This window comes from Aphelocoma coerulescens, chromosome 1A (assembly GCF_041296385.1).
Source record: "Aphelocoma coerulescens isolate FSJ_1873_10779 chromosome 1A, UR_Acoe_1.0, whole genome shotgun sequence".
Lineage (NCBI taxonomy): Eukaryota > Metazoa > Chordata > Aves > Passeriformes > Corvidae > Aphelocoma > Aphelocoma coerulescens.
In genome coordinates this window covers 10548065-10574224 of record NC_091014.1, presented here as the reverse complement: position 1 = coordinate 10574224, position 26160 = coordinate 10548065, and the positions used below count along the sequence as shown (strand labels likewise).

The 26160-nt window shown below is 37.1% G+C and overlaps 1 protein-coding gene across 1 annotated transcript in view; it reads right to left on the bottom strand.

The window, feature by feature from the left end:
• PCLO (piccolo presynaptic cytomatrix protein) overlaps positions 1 to 26160 on the bottom strand; it is a 322461-nt gene that overhangs the window by 79522 nt on the left and 216779 nt on the right. The window contains exons 12-14 of the mRNA XM_069035466.1: positions 3940 to 4048; positions 3263 to 3330; positions 525 to 736 (exon numbers count right to left, since the gene is read on the bottom strand). Coding sequence (XP_068891567.1) covers positions 525 to 736; positions 3263 to 3330; positions 3940 to 4048 — 389 coding nt within the window. The remainder of the gene's footprint in view (positions 1 to 524; positions 737 to 3262; positions 3331 to 3939; positions 4049 to 26160) is intronic.

Below are 26160 nucleotides of genomic sequence, written 5' to 3'. Positions count from 1 at the left end.
TGTAGCAGAGAAAATAAGAAATTATGCTTGGCAAGTTCACAGGAATTAGCTAGTGACAAAACACATTTTGTTTTCAGTCTTTCCTAGACTTTCAGAGACTTACTTACTATTGCTATGATTATTCAAAGCTTGTAGCACTTTAAGCAGTAGTTTAGTACAGAGAGGGAAATTATGGTTTTAGTACTAACAGCTTCTTTACTGGAAATAGTACCTCATCAGCATGTAGGATGCACTTAAAAAGCAAGAGTAACAAAGGCTGGAAAGGGCAGTTATTTTGTTTAAAAACAATAATATTAAGTTCAAAAAAATATTTTCAGAGAAAAACCAATCTCTTATGACATTGGAAAAAATCACATAATCTTTCCTTGTGTCCAGATTCAACATCTTAACAGTAATACTCATCGTTATCCATGAAATGAGTTTGCCAAGATGTGCTGTGATTTCTTGCCACACTAAAGAAGGTAAACAGGCAGTTTCTTCCTGTCATCAAAATGTTCTTGCTCCATAACTTGGGGGTTTCTTACCTTGCTGCTGTGCCGTTTTTTGCTCACTGAGGGAGAACCAGGCTGACCAGGGCTAGGAACAGCACTGGAGGTGGCAGAAGTGGTTCCAGAGTGGACATGAGATCCCTTTTCCACTCCTGAAGAAGCAACCAGAGGTGACTGCTGTAGAGAAACCTTTTGGAGCTCTGCAGCCAGTTGCTTGGGATCAACCCCTGGGGACTTCGCTTTATCTACTGGATTAAAGCAAGAGAGCTTTGTATTGATAACTGCCAGCACATCCAAATCCATCTTGCCATGGTACAGGGACAGCATAACAATCTTTACAAATTTTCATGTCATCTGCCTGCATACTTTAAAGATGTGAAAGGCATCCTATAAAAAATAGACATCCCTCCCACAACATTGACATCCCAATTCCAATCTTTCTGTGCTAGTGCTACTTACCAGTACTCCTTATCTAAAAAGCTTTCAGAGAAGGTACCTCTAGGTGAAGAAAAACAGGCTTTGTGGATCATGTTGAATCAAACTGGAGCAAATTACAGTTTTAAAGACTGGCCTGTGCTATCATTCATTGTTTGAAACTGGTCCAGTTTTACCAAGTATCTGAACTTTCTTGTAAAAAGTTTAAATCTCATTTTAATTTTTTTTTTATCAGCTGGACATTGAACAAAACTGCTCCTGAGATAATTCATACAAAAATAAAGAGAAAAAAACCCTCAAAACTTTATGACCACAAATTAATCAAAGAAGAAAAAATGTAAACAAATGAAGGCTAAAAGCCCTGATTCATCTTTCCTCATTACTCACACCTGTGTGAGGCATCTGTGGCAGGAGTCTGATTGCCCTCCCTGCTGTCCAGCAATAAATGGGAGCAATTTACCCTTTGGAGATAGCGATTTCTATTTAACACAGAAACAAAGTCAAGTAAGTTTCATATATGCTAGACGGAATAGAGTTAAAAGGATACTAGGCACAGCTTGATTCCTAGGTTCTCAGAAGTATGAGAGGTTTAAAACAAGACTTTATCCTTATCCTGCCTGCTTGGCTCCAATACATTTTTCCTTTCTAATGCACAAACAGTCTGCCAAACCTCAGAGGTAATAGCAAGAAAGACTTGACAGCCAGAGCAACTCTACAGTTGTTCCAACTTAGAAACCACAAGAAGATTTCCAGACTAGGAGGAAGCATGCCTGCAAGAATGGAGCAATTTTCTTTTACTTCTGTTCCTTCTCATTTTTAGTTTTCTTCATTAACAAAAAAGTTGTTTATGCTAGTTTTTGTCCTTTCCAAAACTGATTTCAGTATCTTTGAATGCTTTTGGAGGTTTTGATCTGCTCACAAATTAAAAAATTGTCGGTAGCTCAGCTTCAAAGCTCTGTCAGAGTTAGTCTTTGCTTTCAATTATTATCAATAACATCAAATTTCAACTGAAGGTAGCTTGATGGTAAGTATATTAATAGCTAGGAATTTTTATGTGGTCAGAAAATTGAGGACTCAGTCCAGATAATTTTGATAGTGATTGATGAAAGAGCCGCCACAAAACCATGGAACTCAGAATGGACCCATGAAATGGTGAGTGAAGCAATCTTTTAATCTGCACTGAGCTTGCTGAGGGGCTGCATTACTAGGTAAGATTGTGGATGTTGATTCAAAGTTAGATTAGATATGACTGATACAGTGACTGAAGCCTGCAGTTGTGGTATTGATTGAACAGCAGGAAATCCACCCAAAAGCACTGCCATCTTAGAACTTGCATAACAAAACTGACTCCTTGCTATTGCATCCCTATATCCAGTAAATACTGGGTTTTTATCACTTATAGCAGGCCACAAACCTTGTATTAAGCTAACAGGTATTTTCATCAAGGTCTTTTCCAACACTGACAAATCTATGGTTCTACAAACACAGGCCTTAGGACCTGTGTGTTCTTTGGACTTTCTGCAGTTTGCTGGGAGCTTTGTTTTAGCCTGTCTGGCTGCAACAGCAGTTGTCTAATGACTGGAGAGCTACGACCTTAACTTGTCTGAGTTACACTTCACCTTGTATAGTGGTGTGGTATAGTGCCCATTCTTAATTATTTTGATATAGAAAGGCACAGCTGTAATTGCACTGTGCAGACTGAAATATTTACGACTCCAGATTAATAATGCAGTTTATAGGAGCAGAGGCCTGAGGTGACAGCAGAGTGCTGCAAGGTTTGGACACAGGATGGCAGCCAAGGCCCCAGGGACACCAGCAATTCGCTGGCCAGTTACTGACACAGGTGCAAACCCGGGGACTGGGCAAAGTAAACTTTACGGGCAACAAAGGGAAAAAGGACAACAATATATCACATGTAAAGTTTACAGTACCCACCACCCACAGGTACTTTTCCTCTGGGCAGCTTTCACTCTGCACCCAGCCTGGAGGGCTGCCTGGGGGTCTTGTGACCCAGGTGCAGGACCTGACATTTTGCCTTGATGAATCACATGCAGTTGGCCTTGGCCCATCAATCCAGCCTGTCCAGATTCCTCTGCAGAGCCTTCCTACCCTCCAACAGATCAACACTCCTGCCCAAATTGGTGTTGTCTGCAAATTCATTAAAGGTGCACTTGATCCCCTCATCTTGCCACTTTATGTAAGGCGTGGTCCCCTTTCTACCCATGGCAATATTTGGGATGTAACACCAGAGCTTACAATGCTAACATACCAGCTTATATCACACCCAATTTCAGTTGCTATCCAGTCCTACAGTATCAAAGCAACATCTTGTCTCTCACCTGTCCTTATTGGCTCATGCAGTTCCAGGTGCTGGGGATTCTCAGAGTCCGAGAGCATGTTCAGGTCCCTAAAGAAAGCAATAAGAAGCCTGAGACAAAAGAAACTCTTTCCTCATACCCTCATTATTATATTAAGTAGGTAAATGAATAGTGGTTCATGACAGAAAGCAGCTCCCAAGCATGGTCCCTTCTTAGCTGATATATATTTGCAATGCTGTTAAAGAGCTGAGAAGAAAAGCTTCTTTTAAGGTGAAATCTTTAATGGATTTAATGCAAGTATGCATTTCTCATGATGCTTAAATGAATTTCATCTAAGAGACACAGTTTTCACTAAAAGTCAAGTTATTACTAAATTACCTTCTTTTTCTAACACTGGTAAATTCAGTGAACTCTATGTTTGTCAATGAGAGGAGATTGTGGCCTGAAAATGGAGTTATCATTGTTTATAAAAGCATAATTACTGGCATCTGATTCAGTTTATCTCTCCCTCTGACTTTAAGATAAAAACAGAACAAACAGATCTCCCACATTCACAGTGAACTCTTGCTTATTATTACATTGATGCTTTGTGCTAACAAAGGTTCCACCTTAACAACCGTAAATTAAAATAAAAATTAAAAAAAAAAGCCATGAAAAGCCAAAAAGAAATGGAAACAGAAAGATGGGGAAAAACTCACAGTCTTACACATATTTCTGCTTCCCCACTCTGCTGAATAATAATGCTCTGGACCTCTTCATAAGTTTTCCCAGTCAAGGGGATGCCATTCCATTCCAGCACCTGCATTCCTAAGAAGGCAAAACAGCAAGAGGTCAAGGGCTCAGATTTTGACATAGGCATCAGCTGTATCTTTCTTGCCTTGCTTTTACAAGATAATTTGATGTGATGTTCAGCGAATGTTGGTTAAATGACACAAGACATTAGCAAAGCCCTTTCACTTCACACAGATTAGACTGCTGAATGTTATTGTCCCTTCAGCTATAACTTACCTGCTGAAACATCATAGGAGATTATTCTCTTTGATTCAAAGTACACATGCACTCTCCACAGTGTGTATTGCATGATATTGAAAAATTTTTCCAATATCAAAAACATGCACACCTACCAGCATGGCAATAAACCAAAACATTCTATATATCAAACATTTCCTGGCCAGCCATGGTCTTGGAAGATAACTGTTTCCTACAGTGACAAATTGCTGTTAAGAAGCTGAGCCTCAAAATGGAATTAGTTTGTGAATGTGATTAGATAATTCAAATACATTTTCTTTACTTTGTCACTTACAAAAATACAAAAAAGTGAAGGCTGTTGGACTAACTGATTTTAATGAAAAAAATGTGCCTCCACATTTCAAACATCAGCGTGGTAATATTCAGGTTGAAATTTTTCTTCCATATCTTTTCTCATAAAAAATTGACGAAACAGATGAACATACTTCATTGTGGAGGACATAAACAGAACTATAATAATTAGGCTGAAAAATACTGAATACTGAACTAATCTGTTGTGTCTTCCAAGTGTCCCAGGACTGAGTCAGGAGACTCAGTACAGTTCAGTGTATGTGTATAAGGAAGTTTTATGCTCAGTATTTGTAGAGTCAATCCCTCTATAAATCATGTGAGGTACATTCTGATGAGAAATCCTTTGGTTAAGGTGAAATGCTTACACAAAGCAAACTTTAGATTCATATCTGGGTCTTAGAGAATGGAGGTTCTGAGAAATGGGTTCATATCTTGAATTAATTAGTCATAAGGATGACTCCAAACAGATTAACTTCTCACTGATGAACAAATGTCAAAATCCAAGCCTCTGGCTGTAGTGGGAAAAAATTGCTTAATGGGACAAGATACTGAATTCTTTATAGTCCACTAAAAGCAATGCATTACAAAAAGTCTGAAACCACATCACTCACACAGCAAAGAAAACCACAAACACTTAGCTTGCTACCACTTACACAGATAAAACCAAGTCTTCACCTGGGTCATATTTTAATTTCAAAATCCTGTGCTGTTGCATATAACAAATGGGAAAAATAATAAAGAAAAATATGGAGATAAACTCATAGAAAAGCATGCTGCTAAATAAAATATAATGAAAAATTTTCATGGAATAAAACAGTTTAAATTATTTGACAATGAAAGACTATGAGAAATAAATATACAAATTTATATTCCCAAATTTTCCATAGGATTCCATGAATTAGGAGTTGAAATATCAGAATTACTCATAACTGTTGTCAGCCAGAATTTATCATTTTGTTTGTAGAAGTTTACAGGAAAACAAACTATGCAGAATGACTAAAAAGTGATGCTCAGAAGCCAGTAAAGCCAGCTGCCTAATGTCAAAATAGATTTGAATTTTCCTAAAATTTAGCCCCTTTCATTTACCAGCCATGATTCAAAAACATGATCTTGCTTTTGCTTGTTAAAGCAGATCTGATTTTAAACTCAGTTCCTCTGGAATAAAGCAACAGTAATTATGAGCAAATTCATTTCCCCCTGATTTTCAGTCATACAAATATAACAGCATGGGCTTGGCCTATAGGCTTCTAGAAAGGAAGGAACTGAAGTTATTTTTGGTTTTTTTTCAATGTGTGCCCTCATAATGGTAATCATGGCATAGGATGTTATGTATGACAGTATGAACCTCATGATTAAGACAAGAAAAACGACCACTTCGACTTGTATTGACAAGGAACGAGAAAAAAAGTTTAGAGATTTAGATATTTGAGAGAACATCCTTATATTAAAAAAAAAAAAAAAAATAAAGCTTTATTGACAAAATACTGTGAGCTCCTGTCCTGGGTTTATCACATATCACATCCTGCTTGCATGGCTTCAGAAGAAAATTTACCAAGGGACCAGTAAGGCTATCATCAACAACTCAGGTAAATTAAAAAGACTAGCAGGAAGAGCTTAGCTGAGCACCACTGAAGTGCCAGGGTTTGGAAACAAATTTCCACTGGTGAGAGTTTCGACAGTGTGTGCAACAGCCCTGAACTCACTCACTTGGTCAGAAAGGCCACAAGCACATGAACAAAGCAACAACTTGAAAGGAAATGGAATTTCAACAGCCTTGGCTCACACAGAGATCCATTTAACCTGTCAATATAGGGGTATTTTCTTTTTATTGTGTGCCTTGTGGATCCATGAATGTTTAAAATCAAGCAATTTAAACAGGACTTAAATGATCAGACTGAAAGCCCTGGGGTTTAAGAAAAAAAAATGTAGGCAAGAAGCTGATTCTTCTTTTCTCAACATATAACTGCTATATACATTTTGTTAAAAAAAAAAAAGGTAATGTTGCAAATAACATCTTTAGAAGAAATGCAAGTCTAATTAACAAGAGGGAAAAAATTATTGAGAGATCACAAGAGACTTGAGATAATTTTTTTTTTTTTCCTAAAGCCAATCACATTCTCCCACTGGTTGTCAGGCCATGATAATCACATTTCTAAAAGTTTCTAGCTTCAAATCACCAGTTTAGTGGAGAAAAAACAAAAAAAAATCCAGGGAGATGAGAAAACTTGCACTGTTCCATGGCAACTCTGCTGACTGAGGAATTACCCTGATAATCAAATACATAATTTCTTCTATCATCTTTATTTTATTATTATTTTATTGGGTGAGCAACAGCTTATTTGTAGCAATATCAGCTCCCACAATCTCAATAAATATATCCTTCACTCCATCACCCAGGTGATAAAGCTGTACTGTTTAACTGAATGTGGTTGTATATGTAACATTCCTATTGATAAAACAGCACAAAACAAATTATTAAATATGCAGATAGAATAGGTCTTTGTATTAGAGTTGCTGTCAACTGGAAGACACAATATTTATCTCAGTTTTCACCCATCTTACATGATTTCTGATATTTTCACTCCTCTTCAGACTAATCTTTCAGACATAAGCTAGCTGCATGATTAAAGTTAAAATTGAAAGGAAACCGAAAATCATCCTAGGGTTTGGTTTCTCTAAATATGAGTCTTGACACAGTTGATTCAAATACAGAAATACTAAACCAAACCACTGAACATCTCGAATTTTATTCCCCTTTGTAACATAATGTAACACTATCATAAAGTTAATCTCAGTCACTTTGAATACACTTTTATACTGCAGCCTCCCTTATTCAGTATACCCAAGGCACCTAAGTGGAAAAACTGTTATTTGCTGTGCCACTAAGAGTTTGTAATTATTTCCAACTATACTTGTGTATAAAACCTATTATTTTTCCTTTTTTTTTTTTTTTAGAGTCTCAGTACTGCTGTCCTACTGGAATTTAAAAATATCTAAATATTGCAATTTTGGAATAGAGCCTCTGATTTTGGTTGCACCACAGTTATACCCACAGATAGCTGGGGTTCTGCTTCTTCATGGTTTGTATTTTTTATTCTTATGCATACGTCAGTTTGAATTGCATTTTTCACTGATCTAATGCTCACAGAGGAAAATGAAATTGGACTCTCTAGACTAGCAACTTCAATCAGTAAAATGTGAATATTAGTATCTTTCTATATCATATAAGAATTAAAATTCAGCAACATTACTTTCAAATCCCAGAAAGTGCTATAAAAGTTAAATGTGCACTCAGAACAAGGAAAAACAATATAAACTTGCAGTCTGACATTCAGCACTAAATTACTTTATCATCTATGCTCTCCAGTTATTTTTCTTTTATTTCTAAACCTTTTTGATTGTTCAAAATAGGTCGATGAAAGTCAATGAGTTAATATATTTCCCCAAACTGCCAGGCATGAATCACACCAAAACTCATTACTTTTTGTAGACACCTTAACTTCCTCTCCTATTCGTCATTCACACTCAGGCTGAATATTTTCCACTTATTGCAATAATTATTATATAGACAACATACATGATTCTTAAAAATGGATATATTGTTCATTGAGTAGAAATGATATAATGTACCCTCCTATGCCTCATGGCTGCTACACTGCTATAAAACGGCATTTATAAAAGTACAGCCAGAGCAAATCAATCTTGTATTTGAGGTGTACTTGGCATTCTCTTGGCAGCCCACCACTGCCTTCAGATTTATATATATATACACATATATATATATATATATATATGTTGGCACATGATTCTATAGATTACCCTTCAGTCTGAACTATGCTAGAGCAACAAGTGACGATCTGCTTGTGTTTGTGTGACCTAATTGAAGTTCTTGGCAAATTAAATTAAGCTTACAGTTACTGTTTATGAATATACATATGATATAAATGGCAAGTTTATAGTGTTTTCACCATTACTATATCCTCAAAGATTAGTTTACATCAGAGTTGCAGACAGATGATCAGTTATAATATGCTGAACAAAATGTTGTGGTGCATTGTAATTATTCAGTGTTTGAGAAAAAGAAACTTTTTTTTGCAGCATAGTGTTCACTAAAGCTATAGAGCAAAGTGTATTTACTTTGTTTTCAGTAACATCATATAAGAGATTATAATAATCTTGCCAGTGAAATGAGATTCCTGTAAAATGCTGTAATTGAGCTGAAAATCTTAAACATTTCATTATTAGGCTGTGTTCACAAAAAGCTCTCTACTTTTAAATGCAGTTTACTATGAATTCATATTTTTTTTAAAAAATCATGCAATAGTATATGGTAGAATGAAAAACGTCTGTTAATTACAAGTGACCTTAAGATTCACCTAAAGTGAATCCAGCTCAGTGAACAAAGAAGCTGCAGGAATTTCTCTTTGCTGTCTCCTTCATGAATGGTAAATAACTACAACCATTATTTTCATGAGAGTTTAATGCCAGATATGAATTTAGACTAGTATATCCCTGCCTGCACTCTATATTTGTGTATTCAAATTCAGTGAGGTTTTTTTCAATTATTCTCAATTATTTTCAATTATTTTAATTTTTCAATTATTCCTTTTTAAGGAATAATTTATTCTTCTTTACACAAATGCAGTTCTGTTAGTCTAACTTCTCTCACAGTTACATCTGTGAATGGAGTGATATTTGGGTTTGAAATTTTCCTTTGCAGGGGCAAGAACCACAAGACATGAGGTGCAGACAAACAGTTCTTGTGGAAGTTACAGTGTATGTCTGAAGAGTCACTTTCTCTTTATTAGTTAGTTTCTGTTCTGCCTACGAATATGAATTATGACAGCTAACATGTCAAACAAAGTCTATATAAAACACTGATCATTTGTCATCACAACACCTCTCTCAAAGATTTTTCAATAGTCTTGGGAGTCTGAGGTTACTTGGTTTGTTCTGCCTACAGAAGAGGTGACTGAGGGGAGCAATTATCATGGTCTATCACTTCCTCACAAGGGGTAGAGGGGCAGGTACTGATATCTTCTCTCTGGTGGCCAGTGATAGGACTCGAGGGAATGGCATGAAGCTCTGTCAGGGGAGGTTAGCCTGGATATTAGGAAAATATACAGGGTCTTCATGGAAGCTGTCACAGCACCAAGATTTCCAGGAGCACCTGGACAAGGCTCTCAGGCACATGTGATTCTTTGGACTGCCCTGTACAGGGGCAAGCACTGGACTCGATGATCCTTCTGGGTCCCTTCCAGCTCAGCATATTCTACGATTATATTCTATGATTCTATGAATGAAATATGAGTGGGAATTTATGTATGTAGGACTCCCAGAAGAACTGTGCTGGAAGAAAAGAGTGATTCATGGCACATAGGTTAGCATGTCATCAAGATCCTAACTCATTAAAATGTGGTTTCTCAGGACATTTGCTCAGTAAGGAAAAGCAGCTTAAGAAAGACAAGGCAGAACCATACTTTAGCAAAACCCTGATTAAATCAAAGTGTAGCCTGAAACTATAAAAAGACTGGCAGGAAGATAAAGAACTGGACAGACCCCTGAGATAAGGAAAAAAGGACAGAGAGTAACCCAGAAACATTTTCCAGTGACTCACAGGGATGAGGTAGAAAAACAAAAGATAACTATCAGCTTCTAAAAGTGTGCAAAAGGCACATCTCTTAAGACCATCACACAGTCATCAACTTACAAAGCCAGAGGGTGAGAACTAGACTCATGGGTTGGCATTCCTTGCTCTCTGGACATTCCACTTGCACATACACATCCTGGTGCTTGGGAGAGAATGGGTGTATTTGGAAAGTACAATAGGGAAAGAACTAATGCCAAAGGAAAGTTTCTCTTTTACTCCCAACATGCTGACTCTTTTGGGGCTTCTTGAAAAGCCTCTCCTCACACAGATCTGGGGGTCAAACCCTTGCTTGATGAAATCCTGGCTGGTCTCCAGCAATGTCACCACTAAGGGACTACAGAGGCCAATTCAGAAAAGAATGGAATTATTAGGATAACTTAAATACTGAAAGCGTGCTAGGAATGAGCAAAGGCCATAGTTATGCATCACATGGCAATGCTACTTAAGGTCATATAGAAACAAGAACAGAAAGTTTTTGTGACTCACAGTAAGCAAACACCACTGTTCAAGCAAAAAGTCAAGTTTTAATGAGAATGGCTGAAGACCTTAAAATGCCAGTCTGTCACTTGGAATAGACTGAGATCCTTACTTGATGTGTTCTAATAGGAGTCACTCTGTCGATAATCATCCTCTGTACCCTGGGAGTAATTTTTACAGTTCTGACACTATGAGAGTACTCAAATATCAAGTAGAATTTACTATTATCTCATTTGTGAGAGTCATCTAACCTGAAAACTAAGGAAAGTGAATACAAATTTCTGGCCAGTGCTACGTGGTTCTCATCTCCTGTATGTACCTATTTTTCATATAATACATATAATTCTCCTTTTAAGAAAAGTTGTTGGTTTTTTTTTTAAATTATGCTCTTCATAATATAACGTAAGGTAAATCCATGATATTATCTTGGAATCAACATCAATCAAGTTGACCTAAATTCTTCAGTCATTTGAATGACTTTATTTCAATGAACATTTTTTACACTTCTCTTGTAGAAGCTAACTAGATGCTTGTACAAATTCCTGATACATATGTGTCCATAGCTGTAGAAAGTATGTGGAAAAAACTTGTTTGATTATTGGCTGGTTTCAACAGACAATGATCTCAACCACAAGTGATAATGCATAATAATGCATAAAATCATCTTTTTTTTTTTTTTTTTTTTTCTTTTTAATCTAATTTTGAACAGATTTAGAGCAATAAAGAAAAGAGCATGGAAAGCAGTATGTATGTCTGCAGGGAGGAACCGTCATGCACACATGCATACAGCTGCTTTGGTTTTGCTTTCTTTTGGGCTTAGAGTCAATGTACCAATTTTTGGCTGTAAAACAGTAAGAGTCTTGCCTCAGTAGTTGTCTAGGAATTTTGAGTAGTTAATGAATGAAGAGAGGCAGGTTCCTCTTAGGATGGCTCATCTCAACTGACACCTATTTGGAATGAGATGAATCGCGTTCCTCAGGTAGCCTTCCCTCACTTATGGTTAGAAAAAGAGCCCATAATACAAGTTGAGGTAAGATATTTACTTTTCAGACACTTAAAAATATGTGTATTGATTCCCTCCTTTGTCATCTAAAGTGATAAATCTGTCCTAGAAACTGAAAGGGACTTTTTTTCTTTCAATTTACCAAACAGGCAGCTGTACCTTATCAATGAGAGGAAGGAACTGAAAGATAGTGAACCTCAGCTGAAGGTGATTAATGGGGCACCATCAGAGACTGATCTGTTAATTCTGCTTCTGCTGCAACCAGCCAGGTGAGCAGCAAAAGCACACCAATTAGCCTCTGTGCCTCAGTTTCTTTATGTGTTAAAAAGGCACAGTGGAAAGGTAATGTTATTGTATATTAATTTTGGGATGTCCAAGTGATAAGTGCTATTAGTAAAGCTAAGTGCATCAGAACTCCTATTAACAATAGAGTTGTAGGAGATAGTACCTGTGAAATATTAAGTGCTGGGTATTAAAACTTTTGTATCCCTATAATTCATTCATAACAGAACTTAATGATAAATGATAGGATTATTCAACTTTAAGAAGTACAGGTTCCATATGTGCTAGAAGAATGAGAGACACTCATAGTTACCTGTTAGAACTGACTGTCATTTTAACAGAAAGTTGAAAAACTGCAGGATTTCAGTTTCCAATAATTACTTACTCTTCCAAGTTTAGTGATAAAAGTAGGCACAAACCCCATTTTTAGGAACATCTGATTAGCAACATTAATGATAGTCAAATTTCAGTGCTGGGTTCAGAGCAAAAATGTTCCCTCATGGTGCTAAGGCTGCTCAACTCAGCCAAGATTGGAGATACCAAAGTAGGCTTTCCTGGAAGCTCAAGCACTGTCTTGGCACAACCTGAGTTAGGAACTAAGAATCAAAAAAATCTGATCTGGTTAAATTTGGTTTGTGAGTAGATTTTGTGAGTAGAATCAGAGAGACCTAACCAATCTAGGGCTGAACACTTGTGCATGGTCGTATTTAAGCATGCAGCTCAACTGGCTGTACTGGTTTTGAAGTGATAGAGTGATCTCTCCCCACCTCACTGCAGGGGAGTGAGAGAGAGGCTGAGTGAGGCGTAGCTGCCTACCAGGGTAAAACCACACTTACAGAACTGCAACACGAATCAGAGAAAGGAAAGTGAGCCCCTGCAATGACTGTGAGAATGGCCATACATCCCAGTGGGAATGGTCCACGATATGCAACTAAAATTGTCTTAAAAATAATAATATAAAATATTTAAATTTCATTTCAAATTAAATTATTTTAAAATAATTAATATTCTCACTACCTTAGAATAAAATTCTGCTGATGTTTACACATCTTCAACATACTTCTTACTGTCAGCTGAGTGTTTTTGCATTAACATCTCTGTATACAAATTTGATCTGCAGTACTTGATCAAAGAAGTAGCATTACTCTTACAAATAAGTCCATTGTAATAAATGTAGAATTCGTGCATGACGAAATAGCATTGCAAGTAAATGATGCAGGATTACGCCCATAGTTTTGTCATTCTCTGTAGGGTTTTTTAAAAGAAATTTGAATGCACAATTACTATTCTGTACATGCAAGATTGGATGGTGATTATCTGGCAGCTACACACCTAATCAACTGCTATGAATACAGGCATACTGATTAGCAGCAGCTGCTATTTCTTCTCATTATCTACACTAAAACAAATGATCTCTTACCATCCAGTCCCTGTGTATTTGTGTTTCCTACGATCACAATTAATGTTCTGAATTCACTGTGTTAGCATCAGGAAGACAAGCAAAACAAACTTGTGAGGCCACATTCCTTTACTGATAGCTGTAGTTGTAGAAATACAATTTGTGCCCCTCCAGGGAAAGCAGTTTCCTCGTGGAAGAACTTGCTTTTACTCCAAGCACGACAGCAACCACAAGAAGGCCCTGCAAAGCCCTGCTTGCAGATGATGGCCAGAAAAAGGGGGACAGGGCTGGCAGTTCAGGGCTCCCTTTCAAGCCTCCTGAAGGCACATAGGAGCTTTTCTGCTGAAGCAACAGAGTACCTCGAAACTCATAAAGAATAAGACAGCCTACAAGATGTGGTTTATGGTTTTGAGATGGATCAAAAGATGAGAGTTGGGCTTGATGGAACTGTGGCAGGTACAGGTAGGAAAGGTGCTGGAAGGATGTGTCCCCTGCCTGAGTGCTCCGTGACAATGGGGTGGTGCAGGTACTCGACCCACTGTTCCTCTTGCTGCACAGCAACCAGAAACTGCTGCCCATACAGGCAACCCCTTGTCCCATAACAACTGCAGCAACAAGCCTGTCTACTCTGATGCTTCCACAGTTGCCACTTAGCAACTACACACTAGCCCTAAGACAAACTGCCCCTATTTCTTCAAACTTGGGTGTTTTAGTTACACATCAAAATCATATTTAAACATTGAACTGTTACCAAATTCACAGCACTGCATCCTCACCTTCACTTCACCTGGTATTGCAACAGCTTATTCTCCCTCAAAAATATGCCTGAGCTATCAAGCATTATTTTTTACACTGCCAAATATAAATGTTAAACTGACATTTCATCTGTAGGCTCAAGATCGAATGTCTATTACGGGCCAACAAGGACAAAAGAGTTTGAGCACTTTACTGCTTAATCTTTTAAGACTTCTTTCATTTCACCAAAGCTATTGAACATGTCTGAGTCTTTTTCCCAGGTGTCAAATATTAAAATTATTAGTGTCAAACAATGTAAGAGAGTAAAACAATCATCTCTGCTTTTTTTACATCAAACAACTAAATATTCTTTCCCAGGCAAAAGAAGGAAAAATAGCTGATAAATAGCTGTTTTATTTATCAGAATAAAAATTACTATTTTCTTTATTCCACAGAAAATTTAAGTAAAAGGACCTCTACTCAAAGCTGAGCAACTGCATATGTGAAATATTGTGAATGAGTTATGCAAAAATAGGTAAAAATAAGGAAAAAATATATGTGAGAAACAAAAAATGCCAACTGAAACTGCAAATCCCCCAAACATACTGAATACAATAAAAGAGTGAATCACAAATGATATAATATCCTTTAGAGAAGAAAGTCTTTGAACAATTCTCCTTTGGTGAAAAGTATCCAAGGAATTGCTAAACTGCCTATGAACTCATCCCATTTCAAAGGCATTTCTTTATCTTCACCAAAACTAATAATTATTTTCTCTAAAAGTAAGAAAGAGATTCACCTGATTAGATTTTTTTTTTAATATATGATAATAAATACTGTATTGAATCATTGAATCATACTATCATAGAATGGTTTGGGTTGGAAGGGACCTTAAAGATAACCTAGTTCCCACCTCCCTGCCATGAGCAGGGACACCTTCCACTAGTCCAGGTTGCTCAAAGCCCCATCCAACCTGACCTCAAAACATATACAATAGATTTTAAAGAAAAGTCCAATCCCTTTTCTCCAGTTCATTTCAGTGAATGGAAGCAATAGAAATACAATTTCCAATTTTTTTTTCCTTCTTTGTCCTTTGTTTGAAAGCCTTCAGGAACACTCCTAATCCTACTGTATCTCTATTCACAGGTAAATGAAAATAACCAAACCCATAATGCATCCTGACAATCTATAAATGTAAACTGCAGATGGAAAATTGATTTCATTCTGAGATGCATCTCTTCAAAGCATGTACCTTTACGAACTGAAATTCATCAAACTGACCATGATTTTACTTGTACCACTGAATTCAGTTACAGCTGAGAACGGAGCATAGTGTTCAAACTGCAATTCCAATACTGATGCTCACATTCTGGCTAGAGATGATGCTACTGGGAGGGCAGGCTCAAACAAGCAAGAGGAGATACTGTATCTTGCAACATCTATAAACATAAATACACATACAAGCACACATCTATACAGATATCACAGATAGGTACATTTAATTTATGGTATCTGGTGGTTCATCTGATCAAACAGAGATACTCTTACGTTTTCTTACCTGTTTTGCTTCCTGAAGTACGTGACATGCAATCAGGTGATCACTAACAGCTTTTTCAGGTGATGCCATGAAGATTTTTGCCTTTTCTTTTATAACCGTTATACCTTTTTACAACTTCTGTATTCTTAGTGGGTTTTGCCTACATTCTTGGACTTGTTTGTCAAGCTAAGAGACTCAACATTTTAGAAGCTTCGTAGTTAGGGATCGGTGTGCCCCAGACCCCAAGGTCCTCTCCAGAACACATTCTGTAAACCAAGATAGAACCATCCAGGGGAAGGATCCTTGGGGAGGGGGGGCTCACTTGAGCCTCTCATTGGGGAATTTTTGATAGATATGCTAATTAGTAAGACCTACAGTGTTCTACCAGATCTTTTGGGGGTGGGCATTGCGGTGTGCATGGACGTGCATTTGACCTGGATGTAGTGCACCTAAGGATCCTTAAAATAAATACCAAGGTAAAATCCCTTTTTCCCTTCTAACCATGTTTGACTGTTGATTTTAAGACCAGGAAAAGGCATCACAGGAATAATAATGAGCAGTGTTGCTCTTTATGACAGTAATTGTAATGATGGTGGCATAGTCCAACTCCTTTTTGCGAACATACTCTGCAAGTGTACACTTACTGACATAAACCCCTTGGGCTAAATATTTTGTTGACATAGTCATGATTTCTACTGAAAGAGATAGCCATGTCCATGCAGCTGTAGCAGTAAACTTGCTTAAGTATGGTCTAGAATAATTTATGTGACTTTGACAGAATAGCTAGTTAAATTTCACCCGTAAACAGATCAGAACACTTAGGTGCAATAATTTAGTTTTATGTGGTGTTATATTGCTGCAATTGAGGAAGCTGTGAAATGACCCCAGTTCATAAATTTAAAGCCAGCAAATATAGAAATCTTTGTATTACCCATGGGGCTTATTAAGCCTTCACCTTTAAACAATGCATATTACATCCGACGATATGTGATTAAGGATACTGAATGAGAAATACTTTGTGTGAAGCATTAGTAAATATAGGTAGATGCCTTTTTAGACGCCTTACAAAAGCATTCCTGCAAAACACATTCAAAATTCAGGAGCTGGGGGTTGTCCATTAGGTGGCACCAAATTTTTCCACATCTGTGGAAACTTTAGGCAACAGAGCAGCATTTATCTGCTGTTGCTGTCAGGTGCTCTCCCAGCTAGTCCCCATTCAGAGACAGAACCTCTGAGGTGGCATTGCAGCCCATCCATGTGCACCACTGAAGGGTATTGATCCAGATATAGATGTGTGTGCTTCATGCTCATCTGCTGTAAAGCTGTTTTTATCATATCTACCAGCCTGTCTGCATGATACTCAACAAGGATCACTGTCATGCTTGAAGGTATTTTCAGTTCCTTCTTTGGATCTTCACTCCTTCCAAAACAGGGGGAAGTGTTTTTCTTGTCTCATGCACTCTACAGCTATTTAATCAGAAGAAAGCTCCTGCTTTGCAACTAATCAGTCAGCTTCTACTGTGTGAATTGCAGAGGTATTACTATCACTGAGATAGGCTGATATTTCTAAGAATACTACAGTGGTCTGTGAATAAGATGATGAAAGATTTATCTTTTCTTTCTTTAGTACTGCCTAAGACTAAAACTGTTTCTACTTCCCCACTAACACCAGCCATGAAAGTACTTTCCTAGAATTTTGATTCCTTTTATCCTTTCTTTCACGCACATCTCAGGAACTCTCAGTTCATTCTAATGAGTTACTTCAGACCCATCTGAAAAGTATAATCAGTTAAAGTAATACATAACTTCGCTTTAGTTAGACATAAGTCAATGCTTATTTCTACTTAGCAGTTCCAAAGCTGTCTGCATGAGCAGCAAATGTATGAATTATATGGATTGATTCCACTTCACCCACACTATGACAGAACTCATTTAGCAAGCGTAGAGCTCACACCATGATGAGCATTGCCTGGAATGACTCATTTCCTTTTACTGTCATCTTAAAGGTTAATTTCATGGGGTGCTGTTCAGCACATTATCTAGTAACTAAGAAATAATGAAACCTTCTATTCATTGGGGTGACTGGTCAGCACCTGTAAATGGCCCTGTCATTGCACGTGGGCAGGTAAATGGCACTCATCTTTCCCTTGAAAATAGATTCTAATATTGAACATATATCATGAATATAAATTATGAACATGGGAGCTTGTTTTTCACCACACTGCTTTCCTCTGTTCTAGTACTAAGCAGATTATCCTAATGCCCTTTTTACCTCCTGCCTGCTCTTTTTCACCTTGTGCCTGCCATGACATGCAGCCTAAACTTCCAACACAGGGCTCTCCCATATTTATTGTGCATTTATAACACAGTCTGATTGCACATAAGCAGTGTACAAGTTCACAGGCCTGGGCTAAGGCAACTTGGGTGCTGCTGTGCAATACAGCAGTTGTTAGCAGTCTTCTGGCTCTGATGAGAAGTGCTCAGAAAGAGGAGTTCCCTCTGAAAGTTGAACCCTCATAGAACGGAGCTTGTGGGCAGTACCAAAACTAATCCTGCTTGTCTGGGTATCTTTAAAGGCTATGCCAGACATGCTTCCTCCTGACATGAGCTCTTGGGAAGGGAGCAGAAAGGTATAGAAAGGTATGAGCATGCAAAAAGATTCCAAATCTCTTCCCTGTGTCTTTGAGTTTCTTTTTGTAGATGTACATCACTGTGTCTCTACCCTGTCCTTACTGGCCTGTAAGGAATAAATTTATTTAAATTTATTTAAAATGAAAGAAAAACAAACCAAGGCAACAGAAAAGCCTTTACTCTTCCAAAGACTAAGGAACCACTCTAGTACAAGCACTACTACAGGATGATTGTTCTTTTCCATCAAATTACCTGCTTGATAGTGAGATTTAGTTTGATGAGTGTAAGATGTATCTCATCTTTAAGAACTTAGGGACTTTTTAAGATTTAATACTTCTTGGTCATTAGCATGCCCTTTTGGTTTGGCAGCAATTAGTCCCCAGGGAAAGGTCCCTTGCAGTCAAAATTCATAAGTATATGAATAATATTACATAGGTAAGTGGGTGGTCAGTGGAATTCTTCTTGGCATTCAGAAGTTGACATAGAGCTGTAGACTCATTCTGTATCTTTGCACAAACTTCACCAAAATTGCAAATTATTTTTTTCTTTACTTCCATAGCATCAGAAGGCAAACACTTTTTTCCCACATTTTCCATGTGAAGGTGGGAATATATTACTATTACTCAAATAGTTAAAATCCAATTGAAGATCTAAATAAAAGTATAGAGTCCTTCTGCACATTTTATTTTGGACTGACAGTGCCCACATCCAAAGAGAAGAAAGATGAACATGCTATAAACATAGGAATAAGGTGCTTACTAAACATAAAAGGTTTGTGACATAGGAATGCACCAATGAACAATCACTTTTGTTAAAGTCAATGTAATACATCAAACAAAAAATAATCAGTGGGAATGAGGATCACAGTACTATAACTGGAGCATTTTGTTGTTTCATTGGAAATAATTCTTAAGAAAGCTCCTGTTTCATAACTAGATGGTTTGGGGAATAACAGGAACATGTGCAATAATGCCAGGGAAAAATGTACAAGAGATCAAGAAAAAGTAACCATGTTGCATTTCTGCATTCTATTAAGACAGCTTTCCCAGAAAGTACCTGAATTACCAGACTAAATAATAACTTTGGCTTTATAATTTGGAAGATGGATCAGCTGAAAATCAGAAATCAAGATCCAAGTAAAAACAAAATGGTCCCAACCACTTGTTTTTAATGAAATTCAGTAGTAAGCAGCATCATTTCAAACACAGCTCTCCTTAGAAGCAGAAGTATCTGAGCAACTCATCATCTGTGCTGGGAAAGGCCCCCAGCTGAGGTTTCTTTTTCCCTTGGCAGGTATTGAACCACTGCATTTTCACATAAAAGCAGTCAGGATCAGCTACACCATATATATATGATGACTTGGACATATTCTACATGTTTCAAATGCAGTGTGAACCACTTCACAGGTGCTGAGTCCCTTCAGAGGCTTAAGAAAAGCTCAGACCCTGGAGAACGTAGCTGCTACCTGCCAGACACCAAGGTTGGCTGTCTGAAATGTCTTTGCCTTCAAGTGTTTTACATTTTACATTCTAGTTTGATTCTGTGAAAGAAAATGTCAGTACATGCTGACCTAAAAATGCTCAATCTACCACTTATCATTCATGAAATCTGACCTCCAATACCAGAAGGAAATAGGTACTACCAAGATTATTGCAGTCTTACTGAGTTGAATGTAACTGTCTTGCACTTTCTAACCAATTAGATCCCCCACAACCACTCAAATCATGACTAATTAAGTTTTTTCAGAACTGATAATATTTAAGTACCTAAAAAAAAGTGTTTGAAAAGTTGCCTAGAGCATACTAATGTACCTACAAGGTAATTGCATAAGTTTTCAAATGGACCATAAAACCCGAAGATCTTAATAGAATTCCACTTACTGTTGTATTTAGAGAGATATCAAACTGTTCTATTATGCCTATTTAGGATCTGAGGGACTCCCTTACAATCAAGGAGAAATAGTATAGATTTCAATGATTTTTTGCTCAAACATTGTAGGATCTGTACAGGAAAAAAAAAAAAACACAGCACACCTTCCTAATTTTCAAGCATTATTTCGGGCAACGAATTATTATTTTTTAAATCAGAAACAGTTCAAAGAGGTTTCTTTTACCAAGGTTTAAAGGAATTCCAAAAATACATTTTGATTCTTTTACAGGGCTTTTTTTTTTCCCCAAGGTTTTTTTTTTTGTTGTTGTTGGAATGTGAAGCAAAAATAAGGATTTAAGACTCAATTTCAGCTTGATGAAATGTTTTCAAGCTTTAGTCATTAATAAATTAGATAATTTGCAATTCAATACCCTCAATTTCAGTTGAATTTTAAGTTGCATTTTTACAGTACAAGTACACTTAATGTAGCTCCTTTCAGACTTTTCATATAGAAATGTGAAGTCATATTTACCTAATTTTACACGGTAAGACTCAAACATCAGAATTATAAACCTGGATAAAGAGTAATCATTTGTAATCAACATTTTTCTTTTTACAGTTAAATTATACAATCACCTGTTTATTTTTTTCTCAAAGAAACCTGAATATTCTCATACAAGGTTTTCCTAGTCATACCTTATGGATGATCTAATTAGGTTTTTGGAATAGAACATGCTTCAAGAAATTTGAAATGAAGTCTTTATGCAGTTTTTTGAGTGCTCATAGTGGTTTTCTTTCTGTAAGCTGACATCTAAAGCATTTTCTGTATTAATCTACATAATATTTCTATTTTGTAATGAACTATATTGCAAAACTAATTGTCAAAAATTGTTGTTTTGTTCTTTGAGTTCCTTTACCCTTTCCATTGAATAAGAAAATCAAGGTATCAGATCAGATTAGGTCAGAGCAAAGTACAACCCAGTTCAGTGTCTCCTCTGAAAACAGTTGATACCACATGCTTCAGAAGTTGTTTAGAAAACCTTGGAAAATCTGAAATAATTTGATTACACAACTATATTTTTTACCTAAGTACCTCAAGAGATTGGTTGATTTAATTAAAGAAATTTAAGAATTTTTTTTTTTACCTCTATTTTCTCTTCCTGGGTTACCCAATACTTAGAGAAAACAGGGATTTATCTATTTGCCCTTGTCACTTTTTAAACAACTGAAGTGAAGCTCTCTGACAAACCATTTCAAATTTGGGTCCAAGCCATCTAAAAGATAGATAATGTTCTACTGTGAGAAAACCCACTTCCATCAGTTCATATTTTTAACAGTAAATTATTTACAATTGTTCATAATGTTTCTTACGGTCTTGGAAAAATCAAATTTGCATACACCTATCTAGAAAGTACTTTGAAGTAACAAATGACTAAAGAAATTCTGCTTGCTGCAGTATCCAGTTTCACAGGCAGAAAAATGTGGTCTGTAATCCTCTTTGCTGCTGAGAGCTGTGGCTTGCAAACAACCCACATCCCACCCCTGAGAGTCACTGACAGGTGATATCTGTTCACCCGACTTTCAGAACAAACCCTGACTGGGTAAAATTCACCTTGGGCCCTGAATCTTTGCTATGTTTTACATCAATACAGCATTCCATGGAGTGGCCAGGCTGGTCTAATATTCCTGGAGATCCACATTTCAGGAATGGGATTGAAGGTTAAAATTGCTACATATAAACATGAAGTGTTTTAATACACTTTTTGGAACCCAATGGCAGGGAAAATTGGCCATAAGGACACAGCTTTATTTAACTTCTGCTTCAAGATGACCCTCACTTTGATTTCACTAGATTTTTTTCACTACAATAACATCAAACTGCTAGTCTGCAAGTTTTAGCCCACAGTAATCTGCACAATAGGAAATGGAATTAGAGTATTTTTAGCTTCCCAGTTCACTGGGAAGTCACTATCAAACAACACAGTTCAGTAGTTATGCAAAAGGCTTTCCCACACTGTAATAAGGTGTTTTTCTGGAATGCCCATTATGTGAGCCCAAACAGATATTGTTCCTTAAAAACATCAGATGAAAATGTCCTGATTTTTGTTTTATGAGATGTGGCCCAGCATGCCTAACATAGGCCTGTAGCATCTGAATTTTAGGTTGTTAGTGATACAGCTCCCCTAAAAGAAATACCTAAGCTCCCTGCACAGTGAATGGAGATGGGAGCGTGCATTTGATGACTTCCACTAGTAAGACAAATTGATCTCAGTTTAGGCACCAAAGGATTCACATTTGTCTGTTTTCTTTGTAAATCTGCTGTACAGAAGCCAGTCCTTGAAAAAAAAAAGACAAGAACCAGAGCAATACAGGCACATATCTTTGATGGTCCAAGCTGAAATCCAAGTCCCTCTCATCAGTCACAGCAAGCACCTATGCAAAGGGGGCAGGCACAGTGTCTGTGTGTCTCTCTGCTTGTGCTATTTGCCTGTGTATCAGGTATAATATGATCTAGAGAATGTCTATCTCTTGCAGTCCCAGACAGACTGCCTTAGTTTGACTAAAGATATAGCTTTATCTTTGAACATCTTGGAAGCAGTAACTAAACCCTTCTTCTCTCCAGCATTGCTCAAACCAGAAAAGTCACAGACCTCTTGCCGCCTCTGCCAGTGTGTATTTGGAATACTGACACAGGAGACATACCTGCATCTTCTGAGAAATACACATCCACTTGATTTTAATACAGTATCTTAAAAATAGAGAAAGAAGGAATTAAACTCTCCTATGGAGAAGAATGAGCCTTGAAAGTACTCACAGTGTCAGAGTATAGCAGAAGAAGAGTAAGTATTCAAGAGTAAGATGGGAACACTGGGAGCACATGGATGGGTGGTATCTGTCAATGCCAGAGGAAGAGCTACAAAGCACCTGTGATGTGTGTGATCCCAGAGGACAGCAGAGAGCTGCATAGTGCCAGCAGGAACCAAGAAAGCTTTGTGGGCAGTCTGATGACAACGCTGCCTGCTGCTGTTCCTGCTGTGCTCAGAGAAACAGGGCTTCAGGCACATTCTCTGGAACCATGGAGGTTCCAAGAAGCACCTGGATATTCTTTCTTACAGGCACTGTTCATCAAGGTCCTGAAAAGTAACTTCTGCCAAAAGCTGTACATCTGAAAATTACTAAATGCGTAGATCCACATAAGTACTCTAAAATAGCTAGTAGTACTTCCTAATGTGATTTTAGTGGAAGCTAGTTATGACACCAATGACATTTACCAGTGATGTTCCACAATTTGTGTTATAAACCATCTGATGAATGTTTTTCTCATGGCCTTTGTGATAGTTCTTCACTTCATTAACTGGAACATCTAGTGACTGTATTTGCCTCTTCCCTCTGATTGAAGCATCTAGTTTATTTTTCTTGTTTCCGTAAATCAGACTTACCTGTTTAAGAATTTAAGAAAACCCTCCCCATAGGGATGTTTTGATATTTTTTTTTTTTTTTTTAAATTAAGAATCCAAGTTCCTGGTGCAATTTGTATGATATGTCTTTTCTAGCAAAATTGATTTTCATCAATAATTAATTGTTCAGGTTATTTTCAGAGTTTTTGATCATAAAGAAGGTATAAACTGTAGTAGTTTATGTGGCACATAACAAGGATAAATGCAGGAGTGAAAAAAATCAGTAGCTGGCATTATATAAGGGGCTGTATTTTACTGGTCATAATATGTTTACATTTAATGATTCTTTCCCATAGCTTTATAAAATTTGTAAGTGCACCTTAAGTGTCCCCTTCTGCTTTAGATTAAATAAAAGAGATCCTAAAAGCTCAGTCTTTACAGATGCTCAACTACTTCCTAGATGCAAATTACTCTCTAACTCTCTCTTTTAAGTGCTTATTTTTATTGCAGGGAAATTAAATATACAGCAATTACATTACAGGAAGAAACATTACAAACTCATATTACCTGGTTTATCTCATTGAAACTGATATTTTAGGTATAAAAGAAGTTTTCTAATCAAGTATCCTTGTAAAACCCCAGTTATATAATTCTGACATCGTAAGATTAAACTAAAACTCCTTAAACTTATGTTCTGTATTTTCCAAAGCAGGGAGAAGCATTATTTTCTAAGTGTGTTTCAACCACCACAAAAAGAGATTTGGTAAATAAAGTTGTGCACATGTGTTACAGTAACCAGGCCTCAATAAATTTCCAAGTCAATTGTTTATACTGCAAGTCAATTGTTTATACTGCAAGTATTTCCTCAACTTCTTTCTATAAGTGCCACACGAGCACTGAAATGATTTTCATTCCTTCTGAAAATTCTTTGTTTCTCATATCTTAGCAAAAGGCCAAACTAAACTCTTAGAATAACTCAACTCCTGCCATATCAAGAATGGAATTGAGACCACTGTCGGTGGGACAGCGTATGAAATGGCTGAACCAGTGTGAGAAAGATTTCTGCCTTTCTTTTTTCTTTCTCACAGTAGGTTACTTCCAACATATAAAGTGATACACTTTGGCAGAGTGTCCTTTCTACTAACTTAATTTCCTTTAAAAAAGTAATTTAAAAATATTTTAAGACATTTTTTCAATATATTGAATGTCCATTGCCGCACTTGAGAATAATCCTATACCTTTGATTATTACCTATGTAAAAGAAGTACAAGACAGAACAAAATACATGGATGAGAGGAGCCCAACTATGCAAGTTAAGATTTATAGCTGATAGGTGGTATTTAGGGGTTTGTTTAGATTAGGACCTTTCTAAAGAGCTTTAGGGCAAAGCTTACAACCAAACAATGGCACTGCCTGCTATTTTATGCACATTGTCTTTGATAAAGCCAGTTTCTGCTGGGACAGAGAAACCTGAGCCCATAGCCCAGGGAATATGCTGAGAGCAAGCTCTCTTCTCTTCTGACCCAGCAGAATAAGCATGGACAGCAAAATAAATCATGAAGACTAATACTCAGAGAACAGGATAAAGTTCATTCTTTGTTTTTTCCAAAGCAGTAATAAATTAAAGCAGCCAAACTGCAAAATGGAAGTGCAGAATGGAAAGATTATTACTGTTCATTTAAGACCTGATCCACAGTTTTTTGAGAATTTTTCCTTTCCTTTTTGTGTTCCTTTTAATTTTGTTTCATCATTTTCCAGCTTCACCATGCTATCTACTTTCTGCCAGAAGTGTAATTATCAGAGGGAATCAAGAAAAGATGCTGGGTCTTCACTATCTCTGCTTCATAGGGATTGGAAAATCTCTTTTCATTGTGTTGACCCAATCAATGTTTCCAATTTTAGCTGTCTAAACAGAAAGCAGTGCTCACTACAGTATTTTAAAACCCAGGAAGACCTGGTGCCTACGGTCCTTCCCACCAATAAATGACCAGCCAGTGACCGATTAAAGATCAGTCAGTGTTACACTTGTGCTCATCTGTAACTCAGGGATAAGAGGGAAGTGTGACAAGAGTAGGGAGAATTATAGTGACCCACTGCTTCTGTTCTGTTTTTCCAGCTGTTTAGGTACCCATGACCATTCCAGTCACACTGCATTTTCCAAGCAAGATGCAAAGCACGTCTGCACTATGGCAAGAGATAGCTTTGATAAGATGGAAAGCCATTACCCCTGTACTGCCTTTGCAGAAGACCTTCTGAAACAGTCTGGCCTTGTTTTTCAGCACTTGGTGCTATTCAAAGTAGCCCAAAAATGTATTAAACAACTTCCAGAAAAATTGTTAACATTTTCTTTATAAACCTTTCATGGACTGATCAGTACAGTTGCTTCCCACTGTCCTTCTGAGAGGACTCGAAAGAAAGCATGTGTTTCCAATGCCAGTAAATAACATGCTTTAAGATGACAAGGACTTAAAAACTTGAAAACCTGTGATTGAAAACTTATGATCTGAAAACACATGAAGGGACACATCCCCAGGGCATGGCTGGAGTGAAACATTCTGGAAGCTATCTAGTTGGCACCTTTAACTGGAGGAATGAGGAAGATACCTGTATTCAAAGAT